Source organism: Canis lupus, chromosome 2 (assembly GCF_048164855.1).
Source record: "Canis lupus baileyi chromosome 2, mCanLup2.hap1, whole genome shotgun sequence".
Taxonomy (NCBI): Eukaryota; Metazoa; Chordata; class Mammalia; order Carnivora; family Canidae; genus Canis; species Canis lupus.
In genome coordinates, this window is record NC_132839.1 from 58,574,342 (window position 1) to 58,589,812 (window position 15,471).

Consider the following 15,471-nt stretch of genomic DNA (forward strand, 5'->3'; position numbering starts at 1 on the left):
CTAATATGCAGCCTCCTCCCTGATGGCAGGAAGGGAGCCTGTATCTTGCTGGGCTTGCAGGGAACACCCTTCCTGTCCTGGCCATCTAGCCCTGGGCAGGAGCACAGGCAGCAGGGCGGAACACCAGGAGAGCCGTGAAGGCCTGTGAAAGCCATTTTGTGCAGCCTCACAACAAGGCTAGCTGAGGGCCCTGTGGGAAGACCCACAGAGGCAGATCCAGTTGGGAGGCGTCCCTTACTAGGCTTCTCTAGAAGGGGCAAAGGATGTTCCCTCCATGGGAAGGAGGCAGGCGCTCTGCCCTTGGGAGCCATGAAAGGCACTGGAAGGTGCTGGAAGGCAGCTGGAAGGTACCCATACATCTAAGCTGAAGATAAGGTTCCCGTGTGACCCAGAGAGGTGGGGGAGGAAAAAGCCCCAATCCTCCAAAGATGGGCCAAAACCCAGCCTCTTATCACCCTGTCCCCAGCAGGACACACCCCCTCCATGTTTATACAGCAGCTTCCAGCTCACCAGGGCCTCAGTGATCACTGCATCTGCTCCCCCACCCCCCGCCCTGCTACCGCCCTGCCACCCTCTGTGGAAGAGGGGCCTGAGGCTCAGGGAGGTGCTGACTCAGCAGGACCCGAGCCAGGCTCCTCAATGGTGTGCTCACTGGTCCTGGATCTGGAGCCAAAAGGCACCCCCCAACCCAACTCCCTGAGAGGCTAAGATAGCTAAGGCATCACGGGAGGGAAATGCCTGGCAGCTTCCAGAGAGACACAGCCCAGGATGCCCTAGGACCCCAGGAATGCCTTCCTTCTCCAGCAAAGTTCTGCCAAGGCAAGGTTCACCTCTGCAGACAGAAATAGGGGTGGGCAGCTGGACAAAGTAAAGAAGGCATCAAAACCACATCAATCATACGAGTGCCCAACATCTCCCCCGAAGAGAAGGCTGGCCCACACCGGCCTGCGGTGAGAGAGTAGGCTCCACTGGAAACAGATTCCCAAGCCTTTTCCCCCTGATCCTAACCCTAAGCCACAGAAACAGGAATCCCAACCAAACTCCCCACTCATCTGGGTGCTCGTGGGCCACTCTCTGCCAAGTTCTACCCAGCTCATCTGCAACACCTTTCTGGTTCATGAGAGCTGAGGATGCTGAGGCATAGTCTAGAAAGTCCGGAAATGTTCATCTTGGGTCAGCTGAACCTCTTCGTGCTGTCAAGAGAGCTCACATGGCCAATGCATGTGACCCACAAGACAGAAGACAACCCTTGCTCCTTCCTGGCCATCCTCCTCGCATCGAAACTACTTCCAGCATCTTCCCACCTAGAAACAAAAGGCCCAGCTTTCTAAGCTAAGATGGACAGACTAAGAATTCTGGGGAACAACAATCCTCCACTTCTTCTGCCCCCCAAGCAGATTTTCCCCTTATCAATGAGGTTTTCATCATCATACCCATGAACGAAACAAGGTGGGTTAATTTAGATGCAAAGATGGGGCACCTGGGTGGCTCGATTGGTTGAGCATCTGCCTTCAGCTCAGGTCATGATCTCCGGGTCCTGGGATCGAGGCCCATATCAGGCTCCCTGCTCAGTAGGGAAACTGCTTCTCCCTCTCCTCTGCCCCTCCCCCTGCTCATGCACTCACGCTCAAACAAATAAAATAAAGTAAGTTCAGACAGAAAGATTAAAAGTAAAATATCACCACAATCTGTAAAACCAAAAAAAAAAAAAAAGTATAAGACCATAAATACCACACAGAATCAAGCTGAAAGTATCAAAATAAGTGGGATGAAAAATAAAAAGCCAACCATGTGGAAACTTGCCTATTGTGAATATCCTTACTTTTGGGTAACGTTAGAGGCTCACTGGCTGAACTCTACAAAATATAAGCCGTAACTCTTGATGGGCACAGTCGGGTGCTGCAAGCGCTGCAGGAAACAGAAAAGTCACACAGACGGGACCTCAGGAAGGTCACGTAGACCCATTCACTGAAGGATGAGAGACCCCATTAAATCTACAGGGTTTTGGGTTTCAAGCTTACCAGCCACTGCAAGCCCATGGCTGTGTTCACAGCCACAGACCTGAGAGCACCTGCAGGGTCACTGGAGTGTTTGGAGAAAGGGTATAGAATGAGTCTAAATACAGCAAGGTTGATACCATGCCGTGACCAGAATGACAGGTTTGGGAGTGAGTGCTCGGTTGCTCCAAAGTTGTAAATCTAATATGAAATATAATTATTTTTCATGTTTTTATTCCTTTTGTTTAATGAACTGCTGCACCCATACGCACGCATGTGTACACACCTATGTAAATCACATGAAGAACGCGGGATGTGACATCTCCGGGATGTCAGCCATCCCACCTATGCAACAATATTCACACCACTTCCCACCGAAGGCGGCTGATCCCAGCTGCAGGCTTGGGAAGAAATCCCAGGACTCACCAGAAAATGTGCCACCTGGAGTGGGAGCCGTGCAGGGAGGAAGCTCAGGTCCTGAGCCATGGACCAGGAGGAAGGGGTCTGGCCTCTCCTCTGCTGGGGCTGCAGGCCCTGCTGGACAGGATGGGTCCTCATCTCCGCCCCGCCCAGGTCAGCCAGAGCCACCCACTCAGGGCTGGGGCTGGGGGGCTCATGCTGGCCTCCCCAAAGGAGGCTCTGCCCCATGACCACCTGCCAGGGAGACTTGTCTTTGGAGAAACGCTTTCTGGTGTGTGATGGGTTTTCCCAGAGACAGAGAGCCCATCACCTTCCACTGTTAGGGTCTGTGACTGGACCCCAGGAATTCCCAGAGGTGGCCATGAGGTCAGGCTGCCCTCCCCAGACACAGCCTTGGGAAGAAAGGTCACTCTACACCCCTGCTCCTCCTGCGCCACCTGGGCCCACCTCGTCTCTTCTACCCTCGAGACCTTTGTCACGGTCCCCCATGGGCTGCACCTGCGGACACCAGGATGTATGGGCACCCTGCACCAGCATGCCCAGCAGCCTCAGTAGGGACAAATCCCCCCTACTGTCCCCTCCCTTCTGCCCAGGAGCCTTCCCTCCTGTGGCAGAGCTCAGCTGAATCCTTATCTGGGGGTGCAGAGGCCACAGGCTGTGCCTGAGCCAGGAGTGTGGGTGACCCAGGATTCCAAGGATGTCAACAGAGAAAGAGACGGAAGAGCTGCAGACCCAGGTTGCCGCCACAGACTGCAGGCCGAGGTGGCTCCATCTGGTGAGCATATGGTTAGCCTTCACTCTCCTGTGTGATCAACCCTCGTGCCCTTCCAGCTCCTGGCCTCACCCCGGCCACACTGGAGCTGGGGCTGGAGCTCAACCTCTGCAGCTGTTCTGTCCTCAACATGAACCACCTGGCAGGCCGTTCCTCTGCTGTACCTGCCTGGTCCCCCCGCCCTGAAATCAGCATCCCTGTGATGATCAGCATCAGTCCTGTGAAATCAGCATCCCTCCCTGTACCAAGCAGTTGGCTGTGGGTCTGAGAAAACTGACCAACTTACCTCCTGTGTGACTGTGGCCATACTTCCCAGATAAAAACCGAGACATGAGGTCTGATGATGGTGGGTGGGATGATGGAATTTTGGACCACCCTCGAGAAAAGCTGGGAAAGCTAGCTGAACAAACATGAGTGGACGGAAGTCATGGCTCAGCACCCTGGTCAGCTTCTGAGTCACAAAACTGCACCGGGTGCTGGCCTGCACCTCTGCCACCCTCTCTTCCTGGGCCGCCCTGCACAGGCTTCTGGGGGCTGCCTGTAGGCAGGGGGTGGAGAGGTAGGGGGTGGAAGTGGCTCCAGGCGTGCCGTGCACCATGCTGGCAGGAGACCCACTGGACAGGACCTCTGGCAGCAGCCACTGGCCGAGTCGAGGGGAGGTATTCTCTGTGGCAACCTCAACCCCGAGTGGCTTAGCTGTACCCCCTGGCTGACTACCTCACCAGGAGGCAGTGGTGTGGCCCCGCGCTCTTCCACACTCAACCCGTAAGTACCTGCATATGTCACAAACACGTCCCACCCTCTCCTCTTGTTTTTAATGTGTGGAGGGAAGGCTGTGGCTCACAGAAGCCTGGGTCTGAACCATGTAAAAACGGACTTGCTGACAGCCTTATGAGACCGCTGCCTGAAGTCTAAGGTTTGTTTCTTAATGATGGGCCTTCCTACAGTAAGCTCTTTGTATCCTGCACTGTGATTTCATCACCGACACCGATCTTCGATGTCAAGCAAACGTCACTCTGCGTCTCTCCTCTTCTCTGTCCCAAGACCTCAGAAATCACCATTTCCTGAGCTCTACACCGTCTGGAATGTTATCTTGAAGGGGAATCTGACCCAGAGACATGAGGAGTGTCTCCTCAAGAAGGGGGTGGTGTACAGCAAGCATGGACGCGGACAGGCAGGCACGTGTCCCATCTCCACGGCTGGTTCTGTTTTGGGAACAAAGCACTCCCTGTAAGGAAAGCTTTTCCCAGGAAACGGGTGGACATCTAAGCTGCAGCCCCATTCGCACCAAGGGAAAACACACGCTTCTGTTATCAAAACTGATGTCTTGTTTTGATTAGAAGCTCCGGGGTCATTAGAGAGTAGAGTATTCTCCGTCTCCTGTCTGCTCTCTCCCCAGAGCTGACGTGGAGGATGGAGGGAACAGCTTTTGGGGAGGATGGTGCACAAGGGCAGTATGTTCACTAGGGACGTACAGACCCTCGGAGGCCCAGGCACAGCAATGGGACACAGGTGTCCCTTTGGTTTGGGGCGAAGCGCACTCAGTTCACAGCCACCGCTGTGAGCCAAGCACACTGGAGAGGTCAGGGGGCCTGGGGCTCCCCACGGACATCATTTGTCTAGAACTTTGGAAAAAGAACAAAGGCCGTCAATCTGAATTGTGAGGTGTAGACACTAGAGGAAGTGTCACCCAGGACCAGGAATTGGGAATGCCTGGAGGTGGGGTGGGATATCCAGCAGGCCCCTCGTAAGCAGACCCAGTACACACGGGCACTTTCTAAAATCCACGAAATGATCCATGTTCTCTCTCAACACTGCCAAACCTCACACTGAACTTAAACAAAACAAAAACAAAAATAAAAATAAAAAAGAAAGAGAGAGAGAGAGGAAGAGAAAGGAAGAGGAACGAACCAAGGGTCTGTGCCTACCTCGTCTGTCCCATACATGATGTACTGACTGACACCAGCACTTGCACCCCACTGTCCTTTCTGGGACACGGTGTGCCCTCAGGGCAGTCCCCCCAGCCCGGTCACCACGCTCTCCTGTGGCTGGTGATGACACGGCTCTTAGGACCTCCCAGTGCAGTTCTGCAGCCTGCATCCAGGATGTGGCCACCCTGTTGCCCCAGGTGTCCCCTTATTATCCATGGTAGGAAAAGGGGCTGTATCTTGAGCGTTTTTTCTAAACTTGAGCTCTAGTCTATCTTTTAAAAACGAGTCTGTAGAACTTAGAAGTCACTGTTTAGTTTAAAGAGCCAGCAGAGCTAATACCTCATCAGTTAACTTTGGAGGCCCACCATCTGCCCTTGGTGACCTGACACCATGGTCTCAGCTGGGGTGCTCCTGTGTCTGGATCAAACATGGGCACAGGACAAGGGATAAACAAGGGTGTCAGACTACAGGCAATGGCTTTTTCAGTGACAGAAGACACTGAAGTCCCTGCATGTTCCCCTATGGGGATGGCTGGTGTTGGCTTCTTGAAATCCAAGGAACGTAAAGTAAACTCACCTTGAAAATTTGCTGGGCCCTTCACCATCTTCATCGTCAAAGTCCATCCTGAAAAGCCAAGAGCATGAGGAGATGCATTACAGACAGAACATTTCACAGGTGACACGAGCTGCTGGCAACCCAACCTCATTCGGTTGGACAGACGCTGCACAGTTCCAACAGTTGGCAGTGCAAAAAATCACCACCTGTACGTGGTCAGCACATAGGTTTGGGATGAGGAGGGGCCAAGAAAAGGCCTCCGTGTGAGCGCCATTCCTTACTCGGTTGGGAACTCATGCAACCGTGTGGCGGCATCAACCTGTGACCTCAGGGCCACGCACAGGCTGCCAGCCACTTGCTGGGCTCAACGTTCCCTGTACCCTAGCAATGCTGGGAGCTCCTGTTCCTCTTTACATCTTTTATTCCACACCGACGCCACATGTTGCACTGTATTTTGTGCTATATCATCAGCACGCTCACAGAGCTCTAAGGCAGGATGCTTTAAGGGCGATAAAGGGATTAGCACGGGCTGTGCTGCTTGGGCGTGTGGCTCCACATGAGTGAAAGAGAAAAGGGCATTTAGGGCCACTATCCCCTAATGTCTAAACCTGAATAAACGCATGTGGAGGGAGAAACAGTGACCTGAGGCCTGAGCTGCTCAAAGTACCTGCCTGTTCTTTGAAACTCACCCAATACTCAGAACCCACCTTCCTGGGCCTCTCAGTACAAACATAACACAGAAGGTCTTGATAGGTGTTTGTTTAACTAATACCCCAAACTTCTTTTCTCCAAATGCCAACCATCTCTGAGGTCAACTAATGTTACCCTGGAAGACGCCGGGGTAATGAGTTAGCATTAGCTGTACCCAGAATCTTCCAAGAACAAAACAAGAAACATTACAGATGTCCTGGCTCCCCTGGACATTCAGGGTGAGGTGGCTCCTCAGAGAAAACTGTCCCAGAGCCACTGCATCATCTGTCCCATCCTCGGTGGGACCAAGGGGCCAAGTGAGGTGCAGTCCTGTGGACTCCACACAGAGGGAACGCCAGCCCGCCTGTCATCCAGCACTCAGAGCAGCTCAGCACAGCATGGACAGTGTGCTGGCCTCAAGGGAACTGACCCCATCCCCGGCTCTGGGTGGGTAATGGTGACCTGGGCAAGGTATGGGATGCCCCGGCCACTGGGAATGGCCAGGGTGCAAAGGCAGAGAGAGCTCTTTGTATCCTGCACTATGATTTCATCGCCTACACTGATCTTCGATGTCAAGCAAACGTTACTCTGCATCTCTCCTCTTCACACAGGAGAGGTCCCTATGAGACAAACAGTATTCCTTCTCTGGGCTGCGGGGAACTTAGGGACTAGAATCAGGGCAAAGGAGTATTTTCTTCTTTAAAATGCTATCATCCGCTTGGTTTTGTTTTGCTTTATGTGGAGGGTGGCCAGAGTCCTAATCCAGGCACCTGTTCATTTTGGGATGACCCGAAGGGACCCAAGGCCAGTTTGGAATCCCTCATTTCCAGGCAGGTGGGCCACACTAGCTGCTAGGAACAGAACAAAAGATATTAGATGAGAATAGGGGCAACAACAATTTTAACTAAATACCCAGGACAGGGGAAGTGGGGTGGAAAAGTGGTCAGGAAGGGAAGGGAGAGTTAAAGACCATGTGCACACTGTTGCCGAGACAGACGCACAGCCCCCCTTGTGGTCTGGGCAGCCAGGCACCAGGCCGCTGCTGCACAGTCGTCTGTGTAATGGGCAAGTGGGAGCCACATGCATGACTTTCCAAATGGAGCAAAGCCATCAATATCCTGCAGAATCATGAAGCCACCACCTCACCTTTTACCAGAAGTGACAGCTGGGCAAGCCCACCAAAAATGCTGCTCCCGAGGTTCCCCCCACCCCACCCCCGGCCTACAGAGCTGCAGAGCCACACTGCCACCCAGTGCTCACCGGGGGAAACAGGGATGGTGCTGTCCACACAGAGATGACTTAACCTCCGGGCCTGTCACACATTTCAGAGCTAAGGAAAACAAAGCGCATTTTCGAAATTCCTAAGGATGTATGTAAGCATTCAGCAAAGCCTCGAGTGAGAGTGAGATGTATGGTTATCTCTAAAATGCCCGTCAGCAAGTTGATGGGAGTGTGATAATTGGGGTCCTGCAAGATGCCATGTGTTAGTCAGCCCCCCGGACTCACCCTGCATGATTTTTGGGGTATTTAGGGTGAAAAAGCATCCCAGTTTTCCCGGACTCGGGATTCTCAGGATGCGGGACTTCAGTGCTAAAACTGGGAAAGCCCCAGGCCAAATCAGGATGATGGGTCACCCCAGTTTTCGTAAAGATAGCTCCATTTTTTCCCCGGACCCTGGTAGTGCAGACAGGCGGGGACATGAGCCATCTGGGTGGAGCATGCAGTCCCAGTTGAGGCCAGGTCAGCCGGCTCCGTGGAGCAAGCCAAGGGTATAAGGAAGTCAGGGGGGAGCTCAGGGACCAGGATCAGTCTACAAAAAATTAGAGACCATGAAACCATGCCTCCCCATTTGTGCATATGTAATCGCACATGTGCAGCGACCAAATTCTGTAATTTGGAGGAGTACGCTGTGGGGTGAGCCCAGAAGATAAACCAATCCACGAACGACTGGTCAGACCCTCAGGATAACTTACCTGACCCCACGAGTCTCACTGCTCATCAGCTACAGAGGAAAACCCAATTCCTGGGGACATGGGCTCTTCAGCACTTCCCAGGGCACTACCTTCAGGTGTCTGTCACCGCTGCTAATCCCCTACTTTAAACACGACTCCAATAGCTAGGCTTATTTCTTCTGCTGCAAAAATTCTAAGTAAATCATCCTTTGTTTTATGTTCTTTATGTGCCTCTATTATACTGAAGCATCTGGATAATAAAAGAGAGAAGTCAAGATATGACTTTGAAATCCTACTGTATTCACTTTACAGAATTCGGTACAACACGTGGATGATCTAAGAGACTTCAAAAAATGGGCTGAAAATGCACCGCCTCCCTTTCCTGTCAATGGGCAAGAATCCTTACCTCAATAAAACACCAGAAAAGGCATTTCTGAGCTTGTAATTAGTTAAGAGTGAGTGATGTGAATTCCCAGGACAGAGCTTGGGTAACAGTAATGAATTATCTGAGGTGAGTCATCAGATGAGATATACTCAGGCTCTTGGGAGAAGGGAGATGCCGTGCTGATAGGCAGGTCCCAGAGTGGTACTGCAGGAGGACCCCGGGCCAGCCCTAGGCTCCTGCTCACAACAAGGGAGGTCACAGGTGCAGAAACACCCGTCCTCCAGAGCCTGGACCAGCCAGCAGGGCTGCAGCCCTGCCAGATCTAAGCGCACAAACGCTCACCAAGTGAGACACACATTTACAAGGATACGATGTTTCTATGACCACATTCCCCCTGCTGTGGATGGAGACACTGGTGTTAAGACAGCCCAACACTGGGCTCCAAGACGGGGTTGAAGGGACTGGCTTGGCTCTGCCCACCACCACCACCAAACCAAGGCTGGTTCTGGGGGCCAGTGTCCCCTTCACCAGAAGTGTGTCCCTCCCACCCTGGCGCTGGAATCAGGGAGGTCTCGACAGAAGGGAACAAGGTGACTTGCTTCATCTCATCTCTCCCACACATGTGGAATCACTTTTCAGAGAATCTGAAACTCCTGAGCCCTTATCTCCTTGTGTCCTGGCTGCTAGCAGGGTGCTCAGCATGCTGCAGGCTCCTGGGGAAGGACATTCGCACCTCAGGGAGCTGCAGGGATAGGCTAGGCGGATCCAAACCCTGCCCAGGACCAGCTCCCCAGGGCTTTGAAGCTCTGGGAGGGATGCGTGGCTTTCCCTGGAAACTGAGTTAGGGACTGGGGCAGCAAGAAGACCCTGGCCTTTGTGGCCTTCCCGCCACCGATGCCCTCTCTCATTCCCTCCCTCTCTCCGTGTCTCTTCAGAGCCCCACATTCCCAGGGAGGAGGCAGCGCCTTTAGCTAAGTGTTTAGGAGGTGATCAGGTGTTATCGGGAGCAGATCCACAGCGTAAAATGCCAGCTGCAAGGATTCCTCTGGAAACAGCCTGTGCAAATGCACACTTCCTTGCATAGACATGGAGGATAGGCCTCTAAGTCACTGGAGTTGAGCAAAAGGAACCACAGTTTGCTTGCTCCCTCCCTGGGACAGGGGAAAGGAAGAAGGCACATTCCCCAGGAATGAGGACTTGGGGGGACAGGTCTCTGGTCTGTCCTTAAGGGCTGACACCTTGTCTACACTATTGGCCAGCGTGTCAGTAGTCCTTGTCCCTCCTCATGAATCTCTCCAGTCTCTGTGATGTCTGACTTCCTTAGCTGGAGGTGGTATGGCCTCAGGCTCTGTCCCCACCCAGCCCGAGTCCCCTCTACCTCCAATGGATGCTGAGTGTGTGTATGTGTGTGTATGTGTGTGTATGTGTGTGTGAGATCTGCTAGGGAAGGGACAGCTGGGGACAACTTCCTCAGGGAAGCCTGATCCATGGTCCGATCACCAGCCAGGGTGGCAAACAGAAGTCAGGGTGTTAAGCGGGCTGGGGTCAGCTTCAGCCCCCTGCGGCCCAGCCCTGAGCACAGACCCCCCCACTAACACCGTGTAGTGGGGCGGGGGGCAGGAACACCTGGTGGAGGTTCAGAACCGGCCCCCAGCACGGAGAGGCTGTTCTCCCTGTAAAGATGAGGCTGCACCTGAGCATGTTTGCCTGGCCCTGACCCCACTGCCCTCTCCACCCCTGTACCAGCTTCTTTTAAAAAAGTACTGGCCAATCACAGAGCTCTGTCTCCAGGGAATGGAAGTGAGGGAACATGCACATTTAAAATAATTTTAAAACTCTTGGCATCTGTAAAAAAAAGTTAGCAAGTTGACGTGTTAACAGCACCTGCCTCCCTGCAACAGCAGAGAGAGCACCGAGCTTGGTGCCCCGTTTGCCCAAAGAGCTAATTTGGAAGGGACTGTAGGTGATTTGCAATGAGCCCTGGAATGGGTCTGTGGAGTTGCACCCCAGGGCCCAACTCGGTCACTGTGGGCCTGCTCTGGGGACCCCGACTCTGTCACTGTGGGTCTACCCTGGGGACCAGCCCTTGGGGGTCACCGAACCCACTGAAGCAGGGCCCGGGGAGTGAGCCCTGAACCAGGGGAGAGCTGGTGCAGCCATGAAGCTGCTTCTCAGCCTCTCCCACCCTCTCAGTATGTATCCAAATCTGAGCCCCTCCTTTAAAGACCGTGTAGTGCACACAGCACTCCCACCATCTAGAATGATCTAGAAACACAGTGCTGAACACACTGTCCATCCTGGCTGCACTGCACTCCAGACCATCCTGCATGCCTGTCCCCTGCTGCCTCTTCCAGAGTCATGCCAGGTAGAGGAGCAGCTGGTCTGGAAGGAGGACGGCAGGCAGGCCTGGGGCTGGGGGCAGTGTGTCCCGCACTCCCGGGGAGCCCTGTGCTGTCAGAAATGGCACTAGGGGGACAGGCTGATTCTACTTCATGAGAAACCTTATCAGAGATTTCAGTGAGAATCACACTGATTTGGTGCAGAGTAGGGCTGGGCAATGGACAGGGTCTGAAAATGTCAGTCTTGTTGTCCCTGCAAGGATTTTTGTTAGCTGGCGGGTGTTTTGTTTTGTTAAGATTTTATTTATTTATTTGACAGAGAGACAGAGAGAGAGAGAGAGCAGAGCCAAGGCAGCAGCATAGGGAGAGGGAGAAGCAGGCTCCTCGCTGAGCAGGGAGCCCAATGTGGGGTTCAATTCCAGGACCCCTGAGCCGAAGGCAGATGCTTCACCGACTCAACCCTCAAGCACCCCTGGCTGGTGTTTGAGATCTACGTCTGAAGCTACAGGAGACACACTCCTGAGTAGATGTGGTTTTTGGATCCATTAGCCCAAGGGCGATATGTTTGTGATCCCCCCAGCATTGAACCATACCAGAGTCAGCAGAGACTGGCTGCAGGATCCAAGAGCACTGAGGGGTGGGAGGTGGGGGACCCTCACTGCCCACAGGGGCTAGAACTCAGGCCTGGAGCACTGCCCTCCGCTGATGGCTGGTATGCTCAGGCAGGGGTACTTGTGAGCTCCCCCCACTCCCGGAGATGGCCTGAGCAAGGCCCAGCAGAACCACAAAGCACCTCCTCGCCACAAGGACAAGCAAACAGAAGGCCCCAGCTGGGGGCTGGGGCGGACACTCAGAGACAAATCACATGCATACTTAGGGATCTTGCAAAATCTAAACAGCATGCAAACTGCTGAGCTTTTATTCTCCAGGAGGGGGAGAGACAGTATTTCCCTAACAGGTCAAAAGTGTTGCTCAACATGTAGTAAGCCCATTTCCTGGAAACGCTGTTTGCTTACCCAGAACGGCGCTTTCCTCCACGGGCGGGCATGGCCCCAGCCATCCTCACCTGGCCAGTGGCCGCCATGGGGGCAACGGGCAACGTCACCGATCCTGGGATGTCTGAAGCCATTTCTGGAATTCAGCAAAGAAGAGAGGTTTTATCAATGCCAAGCAAGCCCAGGAACAAGAGAGGTATCCAGCGTACCAGATGCAGCACGTGGAAGGAGAGCCCAAAGCCCTGGGGCTGCTCTGCCCACACCAGTTATGTGACTCAGGTGAGCCCTTTCTCCAGCTGCCTTTCTCCTTTGGAAAAAGACCCCTACCCCAGGCAGCACCCCCATGCTTAGTTTAGGTGGTTAAAAAGAGCACAGATGTGTAGCTTTCATAAGGGACTCCTGGCCACCTGGAGGCAGGTAAGCCTTCCACAGATCCAGGCAGCGTGGCCTGAGCCTGAGCGGAAGGAGCCACCGCAAGAGCAACAAGTGGTAATCCAGATGGAGCAAACCCACCGGGAGTCAGGAATTCGCCCCCTGTGGCTGGGGCCCCAATGCTCAGCCTTCACCCTGGGCACTCGTCTTCAGGTGAAAGGCTGTTCCCCATTCTGAATTTGGACTCAGAACCCTGAATATAGGGCCCCACGTGGTCCCACCTTTCATGAGGACAACAGGGAGCATTGCTACAGGCTGCATGATGGGCCTCCCTGGCTTCCCCAAGGCCAGGCCTCCCCAGGCCTCTCTGGCCTCCCCCCAGCCGGGCCTCCCCAAGGCACATAATAATTTACAGAATAAGCAGTCTGGCATTAGGAGAGCAGTCCTTCCCTATGCTCAGCTATACTAATGCATCATTTCTTCTGAGCTGGACGCTTCTTTCTGTAAGCTAGTTAGGACAAGGTCAAGCATTCCCGATTTCAAAGAAACCACATAGTTCAAGGGTTTCTCCTTCCTACTTTGGGGAAGGTTCCTGAACTCAGAAACCCTTTCCTAAGAATATTAAATGGCAAAAATAAGTATTCAGGCATCCTGTCTGAATCTGCTTCTTGTCCTGGAGAGAAACTGTCCCAGGCCTGCCCTCGCTCATCTCAGAAGGGAAGCAGCAGATGACAAAAACCTATTTCGAGAAGACGGGTTGGGACCAGTATGGGGACCTGGGCCCTCGTCAGGGGTACAGTGGTGCTGACATGAGGTCTCTGCCCTCTGCCCCCTTCCAGAAATCAGGGAGGCACCAGACAGCTGCCCCACGTAGCATCGAGAGACATTGTGTTTAAAAAACACACTCTACGATCAACTCAAACTCATCCACTAACAGCTTCTGAAGGAGAATTTTCTACTACTAACAAATGACACCTTAATTTAGCTGCCCTACTCTGTTCACAAAAACTAGAGAGCTATTATAGTTACTGGTTTTTTTTTTTTTTTAAACCAATGTATACACTGGAAAGTGCTCAAGGTGAAAAAAAAAAATCCCTTTCTTAAAGTAATCCTCTCCCCTTTCAACAATTACTGTACTGGATGTGTGACAGCTAGACAGGATTAGCAGGGCAACCCTGTGACCTCACCATCTGCTGCCACTGATAAGAAATCTGTGTTTCTTCTGAAATGGGGACTGAAACAGATTAAGTCCATGAAAGCCCCAAAACTGAGGGCAGGATTGCTGCCAGCACAAACACAGGAGAAAACGAAAGTCCCCACTTCCCGAAATAAACCATGGAGAACATCAGTCCCTTAAAATCCTCCGAGGAAAAGTGTTCCACAGTCAACCAAGTTAGGAAAAGCCACACACTCATCCCCTCCTTAGAGATTCCAATGTCCTTTAGAAAGGTACTGAGAAGTCCTATATCAGAATATCAGAATGTTTGTTTAACTGTTTAGACCAGCATGTCATAAAAGTGGCGGTGGGAAGGCAGGGGGACAAAGTATAGTTTAGACAAAATGATAGTCATCCAATTTTATTTTGGGAAAACAAAAATACTGTTTGGTTAACACAAGTTACAGACAGTAAAGCTCCATGAAACCCAGATACGGGACAAGGGCTCAAGAGCACCCACTGTCCACTCCTCCCCTCGCACGGATGAGGGAAGCAAGAGAAAGAGACCAGGTGGTTTGCACAAGTGCCATGCTTGGTCAGGGCAAGGCAGGCCCGATCTCCCTGGCATGTCGGCATCCAATCTGCTCCCTGGAATGCCACTCGAGGGCTCGGCCTCCTCTGCCCAGCAGAAGGGCCAGCTGTGCGAGGGCAGGCCCACAACCAGCCTGACTCCATAGATCCCAAGGAACACACCCCAGAGCCCTCCAAGCTTGGGCAGGAGACCAGTGGACACCAGCAGTCTCTACTGTGGGGACACGGTGCACTTCATGAAGGTGACGTGGCAGGTGTGCTAAGACAGCCCAAATCTTCACAGGCAACATGCACCTGTCATACAGTCAATGCGTTTCGGCATGGGTGGGGCAGGGGGGGCAAATGAGCCCCACGCATAGGTGTATCACATCACAGTGTGAAGATGAGAGGCTCCCACCCGGCCTGCAAAGGGTGCGCTGAAGCAGTAACACGAAGGAGGCAGCAGCCCAGCCTTCAGGAAGGTTCTGTCCTCCCAGAATTCAGCGTTTCTTCCTTATCTGTGTGTACAACCTCCTTTTGTAATAAAGATAGTAGAGCTTTGTTGTATGGACTGAAAATATTTTACAACATATTTTTTTCCAATTTGTCACTTGCCTTTTAGATTGAGAGATTTTTTTTTTTTTTTTTTTTTTTTAAATACCAGAAAGCATTAAGAGGTAGAGTTTGAAGAAAATGCACTGGTCAGCTCAGGCCGGGGTAACAAAACACCACAGGCAGGTGTTCCTTTGAGACAAAAGGCATCTGACTGGTCACAGTTTGGGGCTGGGAAGTCCAAGATCAAGAAGCCAGCCAATTCCGCTCCTGGTGGCAACCCTCTCCCTGGTTTACAGACAGCCACCTCTTCTGTGCAGCTTTGTGTGTCTTCCCCTCGAAAGGCCACCAGGCCCTAGGGCCCTACTCTTATGACCTCACCTCACCTTAATTATTGCCTGAAAGCTCTATCTCCAAATTCAATTACAGTGGGGGTGAGGGCAGCAACATAGGAATTTGGGGAGACACAATCCAGTCCCCAGTGGAACAGAAGGGAAATCGTCCTAACCTTCGTTCATTCAGGAATCCTTCTCCCTGTAAGCGCCGTGATGCGCCCTCTGTCCTACACTGGATCTGACCACAGAACACTCCCAGAGCATCAATTTCTTTGCCAATTACCTAGTTGTCTGTGCTTGCTTTTGTGGCAACGTCATACAGTACCTAGTGACAGACCTTCACCCATCACTCTTACCATCCATAATTACCTTTATCCGTCTTTCGGGCCTATACTTCCATTTAAATTCCATAATACTGGGGCACCTGGGTGGCTCAGTGGGTCAAGCTTC

The 15,471-nt window shown here is 52.6% G+C and overlaps 1 protein-coding gene across 6 annotated transcripts in view; it reads right to left on the minus strand.

Moving 5' to 3' along the window:
• ARNT2 (aryl hydrocarbon receptor nuclear translocator 2) overlaps positions 1–15,471 on the minus strand; it is a 155,435-nt gene that overhangs the window by 102,658 nt on the left and 37,306 nt on the right. For all 6 annotated transcript variants that reach the window (XM_072801925.1, XM_072801926.1, XM_072801923.1 and 3 more), the window contains 2 exons: positions 12,058–12,172; positions 5,697–5,744 (listed from right to left, as the gene is read on the minus strand). In XM_072801925.1, coding sequence (XP_072658026.1) covers positions 5,697–5,744; positions 12,058–12,172 — 163 coding nt within the window. The remainder of the gene's footprint in view (positions 1–5,696; positions 5,745–12,057; positions 12,173–15,471) is intronic.